The 23,775-nt window shown below is 43.5% G+C and overlaps 1 protein-coding gene across 2 annotated transcripts in view; it reads right to left on the bottom strand.

Moving 5' to 3' along the window:
* Positions 1–20,391: 20,391 nt before the first annotated feature.
* ERN1 (endoplasmic reticulum to nucleus signaling 1) overlaps positions 20,392–23,775 on the bottom strand; it is a 673,099-nt gene continuing 669,715 nt past the window's right edge. For both annotated transcript variants that reach the window (XM_086930909.1, XM_086930908.1), the window contains exon 22: positions 20,392–22,847. In XM_086930909.1, the coding sequence (XP_086787035.1) occupies positions 22,626–22,847 (222 nt within the window). In that variant the 3' untranslated portion in view covers positions 20,392–22,625. The remainder of the gene's footprint in view (positions 22,848–23,775) is intronic.

Consider the following 23,775-nt stretch of genomic DNA (forward strand, 5'->3'; position numbering starts at 1 on the left):
CCTGGGTCGTTCACCTGCTGGTGGTTTCTGCGTCAGGGACCGGTGCGCGCGTTCGATCACGAAACATCGGGACAGGGCGTCCGGAGGAAGCCAGCTCTCTAGCCATCGAGAAAGGAAGCGTCCCATGTCCCCCTTCTCACAATCCTCCGGAAAACCCACGAAGCGAAGGTTATTCCTGCGCGCCCGTCCTTCGGCCTCCTCCACCCTAAGTGCTAGACCCTTCTGAACACTCTCCATCGCCGCCATTTTCTTTTTCAGGGTCCCGACATCATCCTCCACTACCGAGATCCTGGACTCTGCCTCGGTTATGCGTGTCACTGCGTTGCGCAGGTCCTGCCTTAGGAGTGTCACATCAGCCCCAACCGCCCCAATCTTGGCATCCAACATATCTCTCGATTGGGTGATAGCTGCCATCAACGCCGCGTTGTCAGGCTCCGGTCCTTGGCCACCCTGCGCTCCGGGGCCGCCATGTGGCTCCGTGAATTTGTCGATGGGCCCTTGTTTAGCGGGTCCGCCCCCCCCTCTGGTCATGGCCTGGGCTGAGTCCGGCGAGATTGTCTTCAAAGCGCCGGCGGCTCCCGGCGGCGGGGCAACCCCTACTCCAACGGCCACCAAGGGTAAGGTACCCTCCCAGGCGATGGTCTTCTCGCACCCCCCGCCGCCGTTCACTCCAGGGGGTAAATAGGGGGGGTCCCCAGATTCGTCTATGCTGACCCTCGCAGGCCAAGTCCTAGCGTGTGCAAGCTCCGCTCGGGGCACCTCTTCCCTTACGTCAGCGTGCTCCTGTGTACCCCGCGTGTCCCAGCGGCAGCCAGGGGGTTGCTCTGGTCCGGCAGTCTGGGCCGGGCCCCCAATGACCCCCCTGAGAACAGCGTCCCTCAGCAGTCACCACAGCACTATGTATGTGGGGGGGGGGGCAACACTCACTGTTCGTCGGGACCCGCCGCGGGTCGGCGCCAGGTCCACGCTGGGTCGCCCGGCACCTCCTATGCGGCACGGGCCACTCCAGTCCAGTCCACAGGACCTCCGGCCACAGCTCCGGCGACCCCCGGATTGGGCGAGACAGCAGACCAGGCAGGGCGCACCCCTGGCCCCTCGGCTCCTTGTGCTCCCAGGCGCCTGCACCCCAGGGTCAAGGATCAGCGTAGGTGGCTCCGGGCGGGGGCCGCCAAACTCGAGGCCCCGGCTCCTCCAAGGTCAGGTAGGCCGCAGCTCCTCCGATGCGCTCCCAGGCACCAACCCTCCTCGCCTGCTCGACGAGGAAAGGCAGGGGAGTCCGTGATGGCTCGTCCGCCACAGGTAGTGCCGGATCGCGGCAAGAAATCGGCGCCGCGGACCTCAGGGCGTGCTCGCCGGTCCGAATGCGCCAACATCGAGGCCCCGGCTTGTCTGTCCGGCACTAGGCCGCCCGCTGCTCCAGCTCGCCACACCGCCCGGAAAGGTCACGGCGCGCCAGTCCCGGCACCGGATGCCACCCAGAGGAGTCTGCTACTGTTGCCTCAGCCGTGATGTGCTTTTCGGGTCCGGGGGCCAGGAGAATTGAAAGGATAATCGCCGGGCCGGCGGGAGCTCTAACAAGCCACGTCCGCCATGATCGCCCGCTAAGCCACGCCCCCATCAACTGTTGATTTTGACGTTCAGTGGATACAGTCATGGATGTGAAAGTTCAAAGATGCAAGAGTATACAGGGATGGCCACCTTATAAATACGTTATCAGTTCGTCATATGATTATTTGCTTCAGTATGAACACTGTCTTACTTGGATTTATTCCAGGTTTCTCAACCAATCATTGTGGCGCTTATAATCCCTTTAAGATTAATGTCATCATCCTTCACACGTCACCGCTTACAGGAAAGGTCGATACTGGGAAGTCGAGGTAATCACGTTATGAAAAAACAGGGTTAAACCCAATAAAGTCAGTAGGGACCTGGGTAGCAATTAGAATGAAAGGACGGGGTCCCGAGACTTAGAGAAAAGAGATTACAAATTCATACCATTTGTATTCAGTTAATTCAAAACAAGCAAAACATTTAGATGCAAAAAAGATTTTAATTCAAAATTGCATACATCCTATTTAATGGATTTGTACTCATTATACATTTATTTGATACCAACAAGTTTATATACAGTGTACGTGCCCACATTCACAACGGGGAGGGGGGTGGCGTGAGGGAAGTGTAGGGGATAGGATAGACGTGGTCTGAATCATTCAGTGACAAGTCTTATTCATGTTTTAAAGACAATGTACATGCGGTCCCTTAAAATCAGGGCCACAGCTTGAGGCTCCTATAGAGTCCAAAGTTATAACTAGCAAAACAGGCCTAACTCCGTTAGAGCCGTAAGTGTCTAAATTGGGACCGGAGTTGGTCAGTGGTTGTGTAGTCGTCTACGTTTCGACCCAAATAAACAGTAGGAATCTTTTCCTTACGAAAGGGTCTTCATCAGGACAAAGAAAGTTGTGGGTGGGCAACCTCCTAAGGGACAATTAGAAAAACGAATTAGAAACACACCATTCTTGTCTATAAATTCATAGGATGGTGGTACATGGTTAACAGTTAAAAAACCGTGTTGTCTATCTATGTCTGAATCCCACATAGTTGGATTGAAAAATACAGACTGACGCTCACCTTTCGCAAGGGGCGAGAGGAGTAGGGTCAAAGGTTGGTTTCTCTTGGTCCAGACTGATGATTTGAAACTGTGGATGGTAGGGAAAAGACTGTTGTTTTTAACAAGTCTATGGGGTGTCAGCTAGTACAAACAAAACATATATAATAGATTATACCGGTTGGGTCTTTAAAAAAATGTGCAAAAACATCTATGCTTAAAGGAACTTACCCGCACACATTGCTATAAGCTCAAAGGGATACATGGTCATGAATTCCTAAGTGTATTATTACCTGTTGACCTCTACAGGTTTGCGTCTTGGCCGGTAATTCTAGGATTTCTTGTCGGTAGGTATGGATTTTCGGCCTACAGGATGAAAGAATGGAATATATTCTTGCAGTAAAGATATCATACTTGAAACCACTCTTGGTGTTTCAAAAAGTCACCCTAAAAAGGCTTACCACTATCAACAGGTTAATGGATAGAATAGGTGGATCTCGTGTAAACTGTAACCATATAGGAAAAATCCACTCAGTCACACTGTTCCATTTGAGTCAACCACGATTTCTAGTGAAAAACCTACATGTAAAGAGAAAATTGAACAGTGAACTGGTATTGGCACTTCATAGGCAGGGGCTATAAGGATACCTTTATTTTTAAACAAGTATCATTACCAGGAAAGGCTGCAGGAGGTTTATCCTATAAAGCAGTCGACTTTCCCGTTATAGATTACCACTTCTCTTGGGAGGGTGCATAATAGAACGTCAACCTAGTCGAGAAATAGGCTTGAAATTCTGCCTAAAGGACGAGTAAAAGAGAAAGCAGTCTATGTTGCATAAATCACAAAACGCTTGTAAACGTTAGATGTAAGGAACCTTGTTTTTTAAGAAAATCAAATAAGTAACATTACCAGGAGAGGCTACAGGAGATTTATCCTATAAAGCAGTCGAATTTTCAGTTATAGAATACCACTTCTCATGGGAGGGTGCGAAATTCTGCCTAAACAACGAGTAAAAAAGAAAGCAGTCTGATTTGCATAAATCACAAAACGCTTGTAAACGTTAGATATAAGGAACCTTAGTCCACGCATTCCCTACCTCCACCACGAGATGGTTTAGAATGAAGGGGGACCGAATCCTCCGTAATGTTCACCGCCTCCTACAGCAGGTTGAACAAACAGAATTCAGGGAAATGTCCGTGAGTAGGACGCACAGTTAAAAACAGTGGCAGGCGAGGGGCTGTCAGTGATTACCTTCTATGACGTCCGTAAGTCTGCCCAAATAACGAGTCAGAAATGCTCCGCGTTCGTGCACACTAGCACAGGGTATGTGTTCCCGCTACGGCTGTTCGCTCTCTATATTAAGCACCGCTTAGGAGCTAAACACTTCCTGGTCGATCCGAAAGAGGGCGGGGCCTCGAGTTACAAAGATGGAGGAAAAACTCAACCCATTTCAAAAACAAATTCTTATTTGAACTCCGTGGTTTATCTAAATTATATCAATGTGTCCTTCTTGGCAATGTTATATTTCATCTGACCTATTATGGTTCAAAATAAATTATATCTCTGCGTCTCTCTTGGCTAAGTTATATCTCATCTGACACATTGGTGGTTCAAAGGAAAATAACAAACACCTATTATCAAACAAGCCTAGTCTGCAGCAACCAAACATGCTATTAAAGAGTAAAATACTGTTCAACAAATATTCGGTAATTCTATCAATTAGTTCATTATGGGTTTTTTTTAAAAACCTAGTCGGGTTCTAAACAATCCCTTTATACCTTGAGTGCACTTATCTCATAGGATAGTGTAAACTCTTATATGCATTATTACATGAAAAATGAATATTAACGGAATCCACATTCCCATCACAAAGGAATATACCAACATTGTATTCACATAGTACTGTACATTGAGGTGACGGTTATTGTGGACAGGGGAGTGCACTAATCACGTAGGATAGTGTAGACTCCAACATTTTACATGTGGTGATATTGAGAAGGACAGTCAGTTCGTGTACTCACAGATGTACAACTGGAAAACAGGGTTCAGCATGTTACCCTAAAGAATCGCCAATTGCGCAAAACTATTTTCAGATTCATTGAGACCCTCGACTACAGAATTAAAGATGTAGATCCACTTGAGCTCTCTGATATTTAGGATATTGGATAGGTCTCCTCCCCTTGGGCCTAGTGTGACGTGTTCCAAAACTACCCATTTTAGTGATTCAGGCAGATGGTTATGTGTTGTACAGTGTTCAACTAGAGGTGCCCCAGGTATCTTGCATCTAATTCTGCTGCAATGTGAAAGGAACCGTGCTTTTACACGCTGCTGAGTCTGACCAACATAAATGAGGTCACATGGACAGATAATTCCGTAGATCACATTTTTGGTGTTGCAGTTCGTGTGGTGTTTATGTATGTGTCGATGATCTTTGAAGACAAATTCTTTAGATTGAATAGTAGACGGGCAAGCTTTGCAGTTACCACATCTGTAATGTACTACTACCCGTGGTTGGTTCCAACATGAGGTTATAGTGGGTTTGGGTGGGCACTCTAAGAACGATGAAACTACATGGTCTTTGACATTCCTGGCCTTTTTAAAGGCGTGCATCGGCACGTTTGTAATGTCTAGATCCTTTGCAATAAGGTTCCAGTGTTTATTTATAACCTTTTTGATGGAATGGCTCTTGGTCGAGAAGGTGGTCACGCAAATCATGCGTTCTTCTGATTGACAGTTGCGTACTGTTGGTTCGAGAAGTGTTTCACGGTGGCAGAACCAAGCTCTTTTTCTAGAGCGTTTGATGAGCCGCTTAGGGTAGCCTCTCTCTATTAAGCGTGCCATCAAAATCTCAGATTGTAGCATATAGTCCTCCTTTTTGCTGCAGTTCCTACGCACACGGAGGAACTGTCCGTAGGGTAAATTGTCCCGAAGGCTCCTAGGGTGGTGGCTGGAATACTGCAATAATGAATTCCGTTCTGCAGGTTTTCTGAATAAGGTGGTGTGTAGAGTGCCTTCCTCTGCCACTAGCGTAATGTCTAGGAAATCAATCTGTTTGTTGCTAGTTTGTTTCGTAAATTGAATGTCTGGAGACCGTGAATTTAGCCATTCATGGAAAAGTTCAAGCTCATTGTTATTGCCCTTCCAGATTAGCAGCACATCATCAATGTACCGTACCCAAAGTTGTATATGATGGTGAAATGGATTTTGGTCACAGATGACAAAAGTCTTTTCATAGAAGGCCATGAACAAAATGGCCAGGTCAGGGGCAAAGGCTGCCCCCATTGCTACTCCCTTCGTTTGTAAATAAAACACATTCTGAAACATGAAATAGTTCCTCATCATAGCAATCTTTAGTAGAAGAATTATGAATGTGGTTGGTACTTGTACTGGGGCATCACGACTGTCAAGGGCTTCAGTGGCCACCATTAAGGCCTCCTCCTGTGGGATGCTTGTGTACAGCGACACAATGTCGCACGTGACCAGTAGTTCATCTGGATTAAAGGCTTTCCCATCAACCAAAGTGATCGTATGTGTAGTGTCCCTCAAATAGGTGGAAGTAGCTTCGGCTAGTGGTTTTAAGAAAAAGTCTATATAACGGCATAGAGGCTCAAGAATGGAACCACACCCGGAGACGATGGGTCGCCCCGGGGGATTGTGTAGGTCTTTGTGCACCTTGGGTAAGGTATAGATAGTCGGTATGCGTGGGTGGCTTTGATTGAGATAACGGTATTCCTGATCCATGAGGAAACCTTGTTGGACACCTTCCTGCGTCACCCGTTGAATTTCCGTTGCCAGGTCTCGTTTGGGGTCAGATGGCAGTCTCCTGTAACTTATCCCATCATTTAGTTGGCGCAAGATCTCTCCTTTATACTTAGATACATCTTGAATGATGATTGCCCCGCCCTTGTCTGCTGGCTTCACGACAACACTGGGATTTGATCTAAGAGTGATCAGTGCTGTTCTTTCGCTCTTACGGATATTATATCTCACTTAAGTCTTCTCTCTCAAAATTTTCTTGACCTCTTCAGTGATGATGCTTTCATAAGCCAGTATACGGTGGCTCATTGCATTGGACTGGAGGTAATCACGGCAAGTCCTGTCTGAATCCCAAAAGTCGTGGATCTGAGCAGAGAAAGAAAAAGATCGCGGACACAAAGGAATTTGGGCCCTCATACAGAAATACATGAGCCAGTCCTTAAAGTGAAAGGAACAACAACTGTACTTTTGCCGCATCCTGCAGTGATACAAGCACCAGATTAATTTTAAATGAAAGAATCAACCAAAACCTATGTGGCCAATACTGAGCAGTAGGCCTCGTGAATTCCACAGTAGTAGACGTCCCTCTCACGACTATTCAAGAAATTCAAACTGAAAGGCTCATCAGGTTTGAGAAATCAAATCCATGGAGTGGGGGACTATGCAACAATGCAATGGAACCAGTTCTCCTTGAACCAAACTTTCAAATTGAAAATAAAAGTCAAGACAACCCTCAAGTTGCAATTTGGCCAAAAACAAATGTGCACACCAACGTTTTTTCAACAAAAACATCAAATAATAAATGCTTCAACGTTTTTCAACAAAAGCATCGATTAATAAAAGCTTCAACATTTTTTCAACAAAAACATCAAATAATAAATGTTTCAACGTTTTTCAACAACAGCATCAAATAATAAAAGCCTCAACGCTTTTAAAAAAAAACATCACATAATAACTTCAACATCTGAACGTTTTTCAGCAGAGAAACCAACTATTAACTTAAACATTTCAAAGTTTTTCAACAAAAACAGCAAAAAAAACTTCAACTAAATACGATGCAATTTCAACAAATTGATCTTACAGCTACTGGCTATTTGTGATACGTTTTCCATGGCTCCACGTGAACAGGAAGCGACAGCCAGCCCAAAAACAAACAACAAACATGCAAGTACACACTTTTGAACCTTTTCCTTTCCAAAAGATACAGACCTGGCTTCACCATGAGGAGAACTATAGGGTATTTCCGGGTTAATCTTTTTCTGTTCTGGCTTTGCTTAGAGCTAGCTTTTAGTATGACTCTTAGTAGACACTTTCTACAACACAGGATCAACATAAAACTGAAGCCACGTCCATTTTCAATTCAAATGCAAAAGAGACTTATAAATGTATTCGACCTGAACAAGCCATTATATTCTAAATGATGTACCTAATCATCCAGTTTTTAATTCTGATGAATGTATTTTAAAAGTTTAATTCATTTTTCATTCATTTTATCTTTCATTCAGTGATGTCATTACCTTCAGTACATTTTTCTGAAAATTGGGTTACTGATACAGTGAATATTATGCGGTCTGTTTTAGGAATAATTGCTACATTTTCAGATCCTGAAATGTTAGAGATTTATTCATATTGCAATGCTTTATACCGGTTACCCTTGTTAAGGTTATCAACTCCTACAGAATTGAAATGCATCTAGAAATGTGGTTGTTTAAACACCAGTAGGAATGTTGCCAAACACCACCAAACACCATTGCACGGGGGTGGAATAGTTCCCATACATTAACAGGTGCAAAATTAGATGCTACTTACAAAACAACATCAGAACCCAGTTAGGAAAGAATGGGTGGTTTGGCCTTTTGACACAAATACTTGTCGCAAAAATGATTCCTGAATGTAACCAAGGGACTCAGTATACATAGGCCAGACGTATGTTATGTACAGATAACATCCAGAGGTAGTAAAATTCTACAGTATAGGGAAGTTGTGCCACTGACAGTAGTGAAACAAAGGTTTCCTTTGTAAAATTCAATGCTTAAGGCAATCTGAAAACCATGCTTGTGCAGCACTTTTTATTTTTCATTTCACATCAGCTAAAGAAACATTTTTTCTTTTTTGCAAAAAAGCACTCTTAAATACAGGCTGCCTCTTTTACCTTTTTGATAAATGTTGTCTTTCACATACAAGCAGTGTGATACACCTTGGGAATATCTCGAACAGGAACTATGCTTCTCATGGTTTCTAATATTTCAAAGACCAGTCTTAAAAGAATACAACATACCTGTTCTCTGATGCCTGTTTCTTGCAATGAAGAATGCGTGGTCATCATCTGTCTGACACCTCCAAAGGAAAACGCCAGTGGCAATTACCACCAGGCTAGGTCTGCTGAAGTCCTATGCTTGGCTGTGTCCCAAGCGTATTCCCATCAAACCAAAGCATTTCCTTGCAAATCGTGGGTGCCTTTTGCTTCCTTTAGCAGCACCAAGGTATGGATTACAGCACCGGATGCCTCAGAGCCAGCGACTGGCTGCACTGTTCTTTCTGTGCTCCCACAACGATTATACGAGGTATTAAAAAGGTCTGTTCTCTGCAGCAACTAGAAACGAAAATGTGGTGTCTCCCAGACAGCATTTTTTTCATCTCTATTTTTGAAAAACAAGTCCTGAAACACATTTTTTCTCTTATTGTTTCAACTTTCATCGAGTGCTTGGAGCTTTTCCTCTAAATAGACCTTTTGTTTTTTTTGTCTAAAGAAAGCATGGACTTCTGAAACAGCATGTAAGAGTTTTCAATTTTATAAACAGAAACTTTTAAAAGTAACTACTGACTCTAAAGAGAGGTGTGGCTCAGGGGTTAGAGGCGGCAGACCCGGAAGCTGAGATCGGCCGTGGACCAGGGTTCAATTCCCCGCCTTGGCGGGTCTTGGGCTAAAAAATTTCACGGACTCGATAATTCTCGCTCCGGTGCCTTCTCAACTCACGGGTTCACACTCTGCGACTCTGGGCAATAGCTTGCTTAATCTCCACAACGGCCCCTCGCGGCGGGATGCCTGGCTTTCACCTTGTAGATACCCTGCCGGGGTTATCTCACAGGGGAATACCAGGACGGGTTCCCTAAGCAAGCGCCAGGAAACCCTTTGTGGGTAGCTGTGCGCTATATAAGCTCAAATACATTTACATTTACAAAGAGTATTTTTATTTTTAATTTCTAAATGACGCTATAGATTTTTCCTGTCTCCAACAGTCTACAGTAATTTTACATATTTTAACAGCTGCTATTTTTTCAGCTCATAAACAACTCATGTAACTACCTGCCAATTATATGCAAATGCCTATTTTAGTCACATGGTTTGCTTTTAATGGGTTATTCACGATTGTCCATAGATTGGAGTGGGTGTTATATCCTAAATTGCGGCCCTAACATAGGTGCTCTGTTTCAGGGGCACAAATCCTTCGTGCCACAGAGACATACAGGCCCTTTCACCCAGTTAAGGCCCTTTCACCTGGATTAGCCCTCCCTTTACAATAACGAGCAACAGTGGGCTGTCCCTTATCTGACGTGGGTGCAGAAGACGGTCCATCCTAAATACGTCATCTCCATGTCCAACAGTGACTAACCTACGTCACAACAAATTCTTGGAAACAGGCCCTTTCTCCAAGAACAGCCATTCTTGGAAACAGACCCTTTCTCCAAGAACTCATCTTCCTCTGACCAACTTTATGTCAATCCAAGGCACCTATCCGGTAAAAATATACCTTCCTTTGCCCAAGCAAGAGAGAGGAGACCGAGACTTCCATGCCGACACTCTGATATCTGAGACGCTGCAACCTGCGTCATGCCACAGCTCCAGCTGGCAGAAGTCACTCACCAACCCTGGAGGGTCCAGCTCGAGAATCACAATAAAGTCCCACTAAGGTAATGGGGATGGACTAAATCCTAGGGGGATTTTTGACTCTAAGACCTACACACATGCTAGGTACACTTAGGTACCTCTAATTAGGCATCATAGGGGTATAGGCTTTATCTTAATGCATTCTGTATTTCATGTATGTGTTCATTACTATTGCAAAATGGTAGAACTATACAATGCTTTTTTATTTAACTGCACCGCTGGCCATAATTCTATGTCAGGACCGGAGGCTTCGGATTATGCTTTTTCTTTCTTCGCTCTTTATTTTCACAAATTTCACAGCAGCCCAGAAAAGCTCAATAAATGCTTATATGTACCAAAAACCAGGCAAAGAAAGCATTAAACAGTAAAACAAACAGATTTGTAGTGTCCAACAAACTACAACTAAGAAAAAAACAGGTTGCCTTTTCCTGAATGTTGTACCTTTCTAGGTGTGCCTCTTCCACTGGAGGTGGCCACCCCTGTATTAACCAGAATTGTGCACTCTTATCTAGGTTACCAAATTTACAGCATAGGTTATCAATCTTCCAATATCATATGGGACCATGTATGACGCTTAGATTTGTTAAAAAATATAATTCATTTATTCAAGATAAAGTTTTTGTTTAAAAAGTCATAATGTTACAAGGCTGTTGCAATTAAAAACCATTCCACGATATATGTTCAATGTATATAGACAATATTACTAGCACATTTAAAAGACAATACCTCATAAATAGACATACGGTGGTGTGTGATAGAACAAGTCAGGATAAATAAGAGAGGAGGAGACTTAACCAAAAAACGAAAACAAAGAGAACAATACTATATGTCCAAATTTAACTCCCATAAAATAGGCCTAAACAACAAAGAAGACTGGGAAAGAATACTGTAGAAAGACCATATACAAAAACCAGAAATTAAGAGAACCTAAAAATTCCAGTAGGTAGGTGCAACAGGTGAGGGATCTGGCAGACATGATAATCAAAAGCTTCAGTGCAAATACTAAAGCTTAAAAATCCTCTGTAACATGGGCCAAAAGGGGATAATAGTCTCCAACACCATAGTTGCAATGATGAATATCCAAATCATAATACTGTAATTTAACTGGTTATAATATGTTTTTTATAAGAGTTTCTTAAAAATTTGTAAATGATGCCATAAAACATTCCAATTGAAAAAATGTGTGTAAAATAATAATACCTAATGCAAGATAGAGTATATACTCGAGCGCGCTGAGAATAGAGATTTTGGTCATTCAAAGAAGTCTCCCGACGCAAAATGGCGCTCGCGTAATTAGAATAACTTTATCTAATGAAATCTAGCGAGTAATAAAAGGGTTAAGAATGGGTGCTCGCGACAATGAAAAAAGAACTAGCGACGACCTATTAGGAAATATAAACCCCGAACTGTATTGTAGAATATTAGAGACCCTAGAACCCAAACCACTATGGGGTTGGTTAAAGAACAAACGGTTTCCCAATCCAAAATGGCGCTCGCGAAAGGAGCGTGATTCGATCGGGTGGCACCGAGGGAAGTACAATACTTTTGTATGAAGTCTGTCCGCCTAAATAGGGAAAAGAACTAGCGACGACCAAGGAGGAAATAAAAACGGCATGTCCACAAATAATAGACGGAAATTTATTAATATTAAAAAGAAACAGCATAGGAACCGAATAAGATCCCAGTAATAGGACGGATGAGGCAGACATGAAGAAAAATAGCAAATAACGCTGTGAGACCGAACAGGAATGAGAGTAGTATAAAATAGGAATAAACAAACAGAATTAAATCCCACTACAAGATGGCGGCCATAATAAGGTGACCTTGCTTCAACACACACGAACAACAACCAGGTGTGATGGATAAGATAGATAATTAACCAATCAGTGAGGGTATATATACCAGACAGGAGTCTCTCTCATTAGATCGAGAACACTCACGAGAGGAGGACGCCACGCAGTTCAGCTCCCTTCAGCAAGTAAGTTAAGACAGGATTATGGGAAGGCTATTAGGAGATGTAAGTCTCTTTGAAAAGAAATAGACAATTTCTGACTTAGCCTTAATATTCAACCCCCTTTTTTAGAAACTCAAGCCAAGTTAAAAGGCATCTATCCAAAGATCATCAGCCACCTGAGTGAAGTAAACTAAGAATCACTCTAAAGATCTAATAAGGTAAGAAATAATAGGAAAGGAACAATTCTAGATGCAATGTATGAAGGATAGAGACACACTAACAAAGATTATCCTATCCTTAGACGGAGCAGGGGCAGGAAGCACCCAACCAATAAGAAAGGGAGCTCCCAGAGGCATCCTCCTGAAACATAAAGTAACAAGTGGAAATAAAAACCGGTGAGGATCATCTAGACCTACTTCTAAAATCAAATAGGAGTTAGCCACAAAGAAGTGAAGATATATAACAGTTTTCTTTTTATTTGACAGTACTGAAGTGGTTAAATTTCCATAGTCTCTACAGAACATCCAAACAAAATTGATTGAGAAGAAGTCCCAGATTAAAAGAAGGGAAAGAGGATATGAGCAGATGTTAAACAGCCTCATATAACCAAAAGAGCCCAGGGAACACAACCTGGGTAAGTAAACAACAACTACAGTAGTGACCAGCAAAATTAGAGTGGACGACTGGTATTAATTGACCGTCAGTGAGGTACATCTATAACGAATGGGCAGTAGAGTAAATAAAAGACCTAGAAAGTCTTCTGTCCTAGGGGGCGAGAAAATACAGCCCCAGAAGTTTTTAAATTAACAGAGAAATGTAATAAGTATACCAACAGAGGTATAAAAATCTCTCAAGTTGGGGTGTGCAGAAAGGATTATATAGGTTACCAAATGTTAGATTTACCGAATGATGTAATGAATAAATACAACTGACAATAGAAGATGTAACTGATAATAAAAGAAGGGACCTAATGAAATATATTGTGATATATGTCTTTGTAGATGTGACCAATCAGGGAACAAGTCCTGAAGAAGGTGCAAGAACATCAGGGGCACCGAAACGCCGCGTCGACAGTTTTGTTCCTAACATTTGTGTTTTTTATGAATATGTTTTTGAAAAATTATGTTGTATAAGAAATTTTTTTAAAAATTTATGAGGTATTGTCTTTTAAATGTGCTAGTAATATTGTCTATATACATTGAACATATATCGTGGAATGGTTTTTAATTGCAACAGCCTTGTAACATTATGACTTTTTAAACAAAAACTTTATCTTGAATAAATGAATTATATTTTTTAACAAATCTAAGCGTCATACATGGTCCCATATGATATTGGAAGATTGATAACCTATGCTGTAAATTTGGTAACCTAGATAAGAGTGCACAATTCTGGTTAATACAGGGGTGGCCACCTCCAGTGGAAGAGGCACACCTAGAAAGGTACAACATTCAGGAAAAGGCAACCTGTTTTTTTCTTAGTTATTGACCCAGTCCTTTTCCTGACAGAAAGGGTAGCTCCCAACACATAACTTTTCTGACAACAAACTACAACTCCCATCATTCCATGTGAGCAGAGTTTAATAATAGTCCTTCAACAGTGTCCATAACATGTAGATAGGTCCTCCATCTTAACCCCTTCCATGCTGGGCCGATTCTGCTCGTGTGCTAGGCTTTTAAAGAATGAATGGCTTTAAGACGGCCCCCAGCAGTCATGACCACACGAGCACCGTGATGCATGACGGATGGGGGCCGTCATCAGCATGGAAGGGGTTAAGTCCTCCTCCTTAACCCAAGGGGGTCTCTTCGGAGACCCATTCATCAAAGAATTAGGCAAATTTGTATCGACCTTCACCTCTCTGGACAAGGCCCAGTCCAGAATTAAGAGAGTCTTCCAACAACGTTTCTCTCGTGGGGCCGGGCGCGGTAGGGGCCTCGCGACCGGACGTGGCGGTCTGAAATTTAACAAGGGTCAAGGCTCCGGGCGAGGGCAATACAACACCTCAGCCAACTATAACAACTTCTACCCCACCCGGGGTCAACGTTTACGAGGCCGGGTAGGCTTTAGGAATAATTACGGCAACAACAATTCCGGCGGTAAGTGTTATCCCTGCAGAGCAGGTGCGCATTGGCAGCCGGCTAGCAGCTTTTTCGGACGCTTGGGCGGCCATTACGGCAGACGCGTGGGTCTTACAAACGATCCACGGCTTCCACAGAGTTTTACGATTGCCCCTATCAATCCAGGCCCCCACGGCCTCTCGTGTTTTCAGAGGAGGATGCGCAACTGATTGACAGAGGGGTCTCGGAGCTGCTGCGCAAAGAGGCCATCTGTCGATCAGTTCAACATCCTGCAGGCTTCCGCAGCAATCTTTTCCTGGTGGAAAAAACAGACGGTGGCAAGAGGCCGGTTATCAACCTCAAAGACTTCAATGGATGGTTGGTCTACCGGCACTTCAAGATGGAAGGGATCCATCTCCTTCGGGACGTCCTTCGGACGTTCTTCTCCCGATTGGATGGAGCGCCTAGATCTCAAGGACGCGTACTTAGTGGTGCCCATCCACCCCTCTCACCGTCGTTTCCTCCAGTTTATCTGGAGGGATCAGGTCTTCGAGTTCACGGCCCTTCCGTTCGGACTTTCCTCTGCCCCTTGGTGCTTCACCAAGATACTCCATCCGGCAGTGGAATTCCTAAGGAGACAGGGTATTCGGATGATTGTCTACCTGGACGACATCCTCTTGATGGCCCAATGTCCAGAGCAGCTGGGACTTCAACTACATCAAACGGTTACCCTGCTTCAAGGGTTAGGTTTCGTCATCAACAAGGACAAGTCTGTCCTTTCTCCGTCTCAGAAGGTAGTTTTTCTGGGCTTCGTGGTGGACTTGTTGCAGGCCTCCTTGAGCCTTCCATCTCGGAAGATGGCCAGGATCAGACATGTATTACGCCAGACGATTGTGAAATCCCACACCTCCCTCCGTCAGATTGCCAGGGTGGTAGGGCTTCTCTCCTCATCCATCCAGGCAATCTTTCCGGGGCCCCTCCATTACAGAGCTCTCCAGCGTCTCAAAGCGTATCACATAAGAAGGGGTATGTCTTACGATCAGTTGGTTCCCCTATCCGCGGAAGTGAAGGACAAAATGTCTTGGTGGCTCACTAACATGGAGGCTTGGAATGGACGGGCGATTTTTGGGCCCGTCCCGGATCTAGTAATAGAATCTGACGCCAGCAGGTCAGGTTGGGGCGCACGCAGCGGGGACTTCTCCACAGGCGGCGCTTGGTCATCAGAGGAGCAGGCCTTGCATATCAATTGCCTGGAGCTATTGGCGGGGTCTTTCGCAGTGCGCTGCTGGACCCGGGATTCAGTACGCTTGTGTGTTCTCCTGCGAATGGACAATATCTTGGCGGTTCGATACGTCAACCACCTGAAGGTCCTCGGTCCCGAGCACTAGCGAATTTGGCGAAGGAGTTTTGGGACTACTGCCTGGCTCATCACGTCTCCGTGACAGTAGAGTACCTGCCAGGCCGGGCCAACCAAGTAGCGGATTGGCACTCCACACATCTACTGGATTCCAGCCAGTGGAAACTGGACGTCAGGGTGTTTCGAGCGATTGAACAGCCTCTGGGATCCTTTTTCAGTGAACCTGTTTGCATCCCGTCTGGACCACCAACTTCCTCGGTTCTTCAGCTGGAGGCCGGTCCCTCTAGCGGAGGCCAAGGACGCTTTTCTGCAAGATTGGAGTCAGGAAAAAGCGTAAGTGTTCCCTCCTTTTTCGATGGTGGTACAGATGGCGGCCCAGTTGCGCCACCAGAAGGCAGAGCTGGCAGTAATCACGCCAGTTTGGAGGTCTCAAGTCTGATTTCCAGTTCTTCTGGAAATTTCTTGGGATTTTCAAATCCTACTCCCCCGATTTCATCGCCTTCTTCTGAATCCAGAAGAGGAGTCACATCCCCTCATAATTCAGGGGTCTCTTCAACTCATGGCTTGGCGACTTTCAGGCGACGCTTGTCGCTCCCAGGCCTTTCGGGACAGGCTGAGAACTTTATGTCCAAGGCCTGGGCCGCAAGCACCGCAAAGCGCTACCGTTCCGCCTGGAATAGGTGGGTACATGGTGTCTTCGACGGGATTTGGATCCCATGGTCGCGGGCGTTGTTCCAATCTTGAATTTTTGGGCCGAATTAGCCTCGGAAGGGCTAGCTTATCACACAATTAACGCAGTGCGCTTGGCGATTTCGGCTGTTCATTACCCTGTGGAGGGTTCTCCAGTTGGTGAGCACCCCTTTGCCTGTCGGCTCCTACGGGGTATAGGTCTCTTTGCCCCCGGAACCACGCTACTCGGTCCTTTGGGACGTTAATGTTGTTTTGAATTTATTTCTGTCTTGGCAGCCTAATAAGTATCTCTCTTTGAAGGAGTTGTCGGCCAAACTGGCCATGCTTTTGTGTTTGGTGTCTTGCCGCAGGGTGTCGGATGTTCGGGCCCTGGACATTACGGCAAGAGTCTTCTCCCTGGATTGGGTCACGTTTACTGTGGGACGTCGCACAAAGTCTGCATCAAGGTCAATTTCTTACCCAGCGTTTGTAGATCCTCCCAAGCTGTGTGTGGTTCAGTGCCTGAAGGCGTATGAAGATATGACCTTGGAAATTCGTCCTCTGGGAGAACGACAATTACTTATTGCTTTAAGAAAGCCACACAAGGATGTCTCTTCGCCCACCATTGCTCGATGGGTGAGATGGGTCATGCAAGAAGCAGGTATTGACACTAAATAGCCTGTTTGGAGCACACTCAGATAGGGGAGCGATGGCGTCTAAGGCATTTACTCTGGGAGCACGTCTGGAGGACTTGATGCGTGCAGCAGATTGGTCTTCGGACTCAATCTTTAAAAGGTTCTACTTTAAACCAGTGGTGGATATTGCACATTTGGTGGTAAGTAAGCTTTGAACTAGCATAATCCGAAGCCTCCGGTCCTGACATAGAATCAAAATTTGCCTAGCTTAGTAACGGTAAGTTTCAATTCTATTAAGGACGCGGAGGCGAGGATTATCCCACCCAATTTCCTTCGGAAGATTTTTACCCACCCGTACTGCAGTAAGTAACTTGATTACTGGATATCTATTATTTTGTTGACCTCAGAGGTTGGTAATGCTGCATTACGTGCTTTCAGCATATACTTTTTCAGACGCTTACGCTATTGTTTTTTCCCGGTAGTGAATGATGGTCCGAAGCAAGATCAATAGGATGGGAGTGTGACTCGCGCGAAGAAATAGGAGGAGGACTTAAAATGGAGGACATATCTACATGTTATGGACACTGTTGAAGGACTATTATTGGACTCTGCTCACATGGAATGATGGGAGTTGTAGTTTGTTGGACACTACAAATCTGTTTGTTTTACTGTTTAATGCTTTCTTTACCTGGTTTTTGGTACATATAAGCATTTATTGAGCTTTTCTGGGCTGCTGTGAAATTTGTGAAAATAAAGAGCAAAGAAAGGAAAAGCATAATCCTTGCCTCGGTGTCCTTAATAGAATTGAAACTTACCGTTACTAAGCTAGGCGAATTTCGATTTTCTGCTACTGTCCAACAGCTGTCGCAGCACATAACCAGTACTAGAATAACAACCGTGCAATAAATTTTATTGTAAACACACCTGACTGTTTCTTCTATGAACTCATCTGAGATGAGTGACTGAATGAAAAGTAGTATATTGTTTCCACGATCCTGAGGGATCAGGGTTTTATGTTATGTGGTTGCCAGAAGCTATTCCCTTCTTGTCTTCAAGAAGTTTCTAGTGGCCTATGAGCTAGCTGGTACACAGTAATTAAGTTTAATATACATAATAGGGGCATGCTGACCTCAGTCCTATGCCAAGCCTATCGTGTATGTTATTCCAATGCGCAGAACCTATAAGGGAAATAGGAACTACACTACAGAATCTCCCTTGGAGTAAGTAACTCCCTGCATTCACAGACACTGCAACTCAGTCGACCGGTCTGCTGATCCTGAACTCCTCCAGACTCTGAACGGCTCTGCAACACAGATGGTGGTTTAACCAGCTACCGAGGTCTGGTCTGCCCGCTCACCTAGTTTGAGGCCAGTATTCCTTGTGGGGGTTGCAATAACCGGATCCCTGTGCACCGCGTTCAACTTGCAGTTGTAAAGGCTTGTTGACTTCTCGCCAAGAAGATCTTCAGGCTATAAGTAGCCCCAACCTCAAGCATTTCCTGTGACCCGAATCTTCAGCCACACCGCCTTGTGTGCATAGTGGCCTGCATCTTTTGGTGAGCTGCTTGAGGTCCTGGCACATTTCCAGTGCCTCCGGCCTGTGGGTCCATTTGAGGGTCACCTTTGTTTATCTTGGGCTCCCCCGACTGCTCTAGGCCTGCCCTGACTCCCCTGCTTGTGGTGAGTCCCCTGACCTAGCTGGTCCCGACGTTGCTCCTTCAGCTCCTGCGTTGGTTGTATTTCTTAAGACTTGTTGGTGCTCATGCCAGACACCAACCCCTCAGCACTCAACATCCTTTGTGTGTCAGCTCGTGCCCGCTCCTGGTCTTCCTCCGCGTTTCCTGGTCCTCACAGTTGCAAGGTCCTCGTCAACTCTCCTGCAACACCCGACATCGGAGGGCATTTATCTTCCAAGTCTCCTGGTCACTCCTGAGTGACAGACTCTGTCCCCTCTGCTCTCAGGTACTTCTTGTCTAGAATCCACCTGTGTTTCTCCTCTTCCAGGAACAGCACTTTCCTGAAGTACTCCACTGAAAACGTCCGCGGTTTCCAACACCATTTCACACGTATGCACCCAGCTTCCCTGGTGTAGGCAACATGGATACTAGGGTATCCATGGGTTGGGGGGGGTCTCAAACCTTCTGTTTCCACAGGGTTTCTTCAGCGTCTACTGGGAAGGGTCCTTAATCCTTAAAAATCCAACTGCGACTTACATGTAGACTTGTACGGAGCATGCGGTTGTGTACTCACACTGCACACGCTCTCCGTGGGGTTCCTAATTACTCACCTTGGGGGGTTCCTTGGATCCCAGGCACTTCTGCATCCTCCCAACACTGTCTTGACTCGAGTCGTGGTTCTTATACCACTTAGTATATGGTTTGGTCCCAGCCAATATGAAGCTCTTGCAAGGAGTGTCACTAAACCTGTATATAGACAGTCTGGTCAGTGAATTGATTAGGAGTCCTTGACGTTTGCGAATGGCATGCGTGCTGCAATCATAGTTTGAAATTATATAAAAATTTCTCCAGTATACCAACAGACTTAATGCAGATAATTGTTGAATTTAATAACCATTCATTATATGTAATCACGTCATTTTGATATGTGGTGGTTTTTCATATCTAATCTATATGTGTAATAAATTGTATCCTGCATATGCCTACTTTTCCCTCTGCTCTTAGTTCTACCCTTTAGAATGTTGAACGCCATGGTACAGTTAGTTCATGAAAAACACAATAGGGGCCCAGATCTGTGAGGGGACCCTCCCTTTAAGGTGTGGGTAAATGAGGACACTACATTACATGGTTGCGCTCTGAATCACAAGTTAAACAATAAAAACTATATAGACTTTCTAGTGGTTGCTTATGTGGACTTCTTAATCATGATACATACTGGGGAAAATTTTGTGAGCCATGTTTCAACTGATTAGGCCAAACAACCTCTGGCAGCTGTATTAGAACACTAAGCGTAAACTTTGACTAAACAGCTGTTTCTCCTTCCCTCCTTTATTTGCTGTAAGCATATGGCCTCAAGTATTACAAGTACACACAAAGGTTGCTCACTACCTGCTTGCACCCATCCTCAGCTGTAAATTCAGATTCTATCTTTCCCTCCCAGAGAAAAATTAACTTGCACGAAAATATATAACTATCACTTTGATTTTAAACGTGGCAGCCATCTTGGTGCAGTAAAATAAAGATAGAATATGTATAACATACAATATGCAATAGCGTTCTAAAATGGCTGCCCCATTCAAAATTAGTCAGCATACAGGCTTCGAAACTGCAGGCTCGAGTGCTCACAAAAGCATCAGAAAAACAGATGCTTTTAAAAAGGTAAATTATTTGAAGAGGTTGGAAAATTATTTGAATACGGTCTGTTATCATACAAAATATTACAGAACTACAATACATACCATTTTTGAGGAGACAGTTTGCACTTATACTGTAATTAAAGACCACAAGAGATAAAATAAACATTTTTATTTTTTCATATATGCTTTTGTTTTGAGCACTTTTCAAGAGAAATTTTATTTTAAAAAAGTACATTAGCAATATAAAAATATGAAATATGCTCTGGCGCATCAAAGGAAAGGACATAGTCCTGCAATTCCTCAAGTTAACAATTAAAAAAAAGATTCTAACCTACATATTTTGGCATTTTGCTTTCATAGCTCCAATACCATGTAAAACTTCACTTTCCGATCCCAATGTCTGCTTAAAAACATAATACTCATCAACCGTAGACACTTTCCTTTCAAAACTGACAAGACTAAGACATAGTGGAGCAGTTACATAAAAGCATTGGCTTCTCCCAGGAACAATATGACATTGATTAACAATAACAATAAACACCAATCACGTTAGACTACTAAAGATACAGTATTACCTCTCTTATCAGTAATAACCGTTTTAAAAAAAATTAACAGATTGGAAAACTTTGGTGTTTTTAAAAATGTACAATTTAAATTTGACAAACCTTGTAGTAAAAATTAAATATCAATAAATATACAAAATAAATAAAAAAAAGACAAATAAAGAACAATAATGCATATATTTTTTACTTATTACACCTATACCCATCCTGCCATTATCTGAACATATTGTTCATTCTGTAAAAAATGTAGACAAGAAATCCCATTACACCTCAATAGATACAGAGAAGCAATACTGCATCCTGGACGACCGATTGTGTTAATCTATTAGCAAAATAAGCCGCCCTGTTTACTTGCCATTAGCTGCCAATATGTACAGCAGCCAATCCGCTAGGAGTTACAGAAATAAAATATGATTTTAGACATAATCAAGATATAATCAAGACAATCAAGTCTTTAACCAACCTCCGAATAAACGGAGAAGTTGTGTACTAACTTTAGGAAACACCTGCGTTTTTGATACCAATCAAAGGTTTAGATTGAAATTGTAATCTAAAGGATGATTGACTTTTCCAGAATTATCAACCACAAGTGTACATCTCTCAAATATGATCCACCAACCACAGAGGTTTGATTGCACATAAAGGTGTCCTGTTTATCCAGTCGGTATATAATATGTATGTTGTATTAACATAACACAAACATAGCCGGATGACAGCGGAGCACTGTACCAGTTGTATTTCAGGTCATATTAAGGTTGGCTGTCATTATTAAAATACAACCTGCCCTCTAAATAGTGCACCACTATTCCTGCTCACCATACTCTGCATATTTTGTAGTGCTGGTGATCAGTGCAATAAAAGCTGACACACACCAAACATACATTGGCAGGATTAGATTCCAAGTAAATCAAACAGTTTTCACCGATGTGGCACAGCATTACCGATTAAGAGTACAAACCGAATAACACAGATTCCTTTTTTTTTTTTACATGCTATTCCTTCGAACACAAGACAAACCAGCTATCCTAAACAGAATGGTGCCCTGAGGCTGCTACCAATATCATAACGTTAAAAAAAAGGAATTGATTTCAACACAGAATACACAGATTGCTTCTTATCTCAACCCGACTTACCTCTAGGGTGAATCCAATATCCTATGATATCTACTTAAAAAGGTTTGGAATTAATATTGGTTATGTTCTGGCACCATACTATTAACACACAAGAAATAATCAGAAAATTCATTTAGCCACATCACTTAATCACACGCTTGACGACATAACTTATCAGAGTTAATGAACTAGGACGCCCCATTAAGGAGTAGGCTTCCTTCTCTGAAGAAGTTCTCTTCATCATTCCATTTAAGATTACAGTTTTACTATCAAGTACTGTAAAACGCACAAAAAGGCAGTAGTGCAATATTAGGTCCGGACAAGCATACATGAATTAAAACAAATTTCAGTCCTGAGCTCCTCTAACAAATTCACCAATGCATACTTAAAAATAAAAAGAACAGTTCAAATTGGTTAATCTTATCAAAGGTAGGTCGGTCAGTTCCATTCCTTTGCGCTCCAGTTTTAGAAGGTTTGCTTCACAGCAGCATCACAGTAAGGTCCGTGATGATTGTTCTCAATACTTAAGACAGCCCATTGGTCCTCCAAAGGCTGATGGATTATCCTAATTAGCAGCAGACTGTACAAGGCACTGATTTGTCTGAGAGACGGTTCCTTTTGCCCTCAAATACAATGATGCTACTCCTGTTAAACTAGACTGAGTTTCAGGCCATGAGACTGGAATGTAGGTCTTGGAGTATGGACTTCTCTTTTGTCAAACACAATCGTGTGTAGCTTGAACTGTGGAGATCCTCTTCTCAGACGATTCCTGAAAATAGTAAGGCTGAAATGGTCTTTCGTGGCAGCATGATTTCATGGCATGGTAAGTATGAAGCAAAAGTTTGGGAAAACGAGATGTAAAGTAGCACACAAAGTCATCTGGGATTGAGCCCAATGTCTCTTGCACTTCTGGGGGCAATTCTCTGTAGTGATGTTTCTGAAAAAAGATACCAGAGAATGCAAATTAACAAACCTTTTATAATGGTTACCCATAAATTGCTTTTAACGTTTAGTAACAAAGACTGCCAGTATATGTGCTTGTTTTATTCAGTCAGGTTTGTGCACAGCATGGACGTTAACCCAGAGAAAGTTGATGTCATTTACATGGAAAAGGCATTTGTACATCACACAGAGAAACTGAGGGCATATGACATTTTTAGATTCATGTGAGAGAAATAAATGACAGTTCAAGTTTATACATACATCGAATTATGTGATGTAGGAAGAGCAAAACAGGGGCAGCTCCTCCGCCGTGTCGGAGGAGCAAGGGCGTAACAAAGGCCCCCACGGTGCAGGGGGTCCCTTCTGCCCAGTACCCTGTCAACAGAGCTCCTGAGTGTGGTCTGAGGGGCTCCCTTCATGCACTTTGCAGGTGGCCCCTCAAGTTTCATTACGCCACTGCAGAGGAGTGAATAATTATCTGCAGAATTATGAGTGATTTACAAATTATATCTGTGTGCATACCTAGGATGTGGGAACAGATTTGGAAATTAACTCTGGAAAACCACACCTTATTTAAATAAAAATTGTGAAAAGAATTAGGTAACCGTTACTAGAAAGAAATCACTGGCTACATATAATGAGGTTACAGAATTGTAAAGCTGAATGTATATAGATTGCAGAAAATAGGCCCTGTACACCAAGCTCAAAAGTTGCCAACGCCAAATGTTGCCTTGTGATTGTAAGACTTTCACCCCAAAGTCTAAGTCGCTAGTGAAATCCCTCTGACCAACTCGCTTCTGAGGTCGGGTACCTAGAAAGAGGCGGGCTGTTGATAAAGACAGATGCTAAATTTATTAGCTGTACAGTAAAGTGTGTCCTTTTCCCTTGTCATACACAGCAAGAATGATTTACCATTGGCAATT

The sequence above is a fragment of the Lissotriton vulgaris genome, chromosome 7, assembly GCF_964263255.1.
Source record: "Lissotriton vulgaris chromosome 7, aLisVul1.2, whole genome shotgun sequence".
In the NCBI taxonomy this organism is placed as follows: domain Eukaryota; kingdom Metazoa; phylum Chordata; class Amphibia; order Caudata; family Salamandridae; genus Lissotriton; species Lissotriton vulgaris.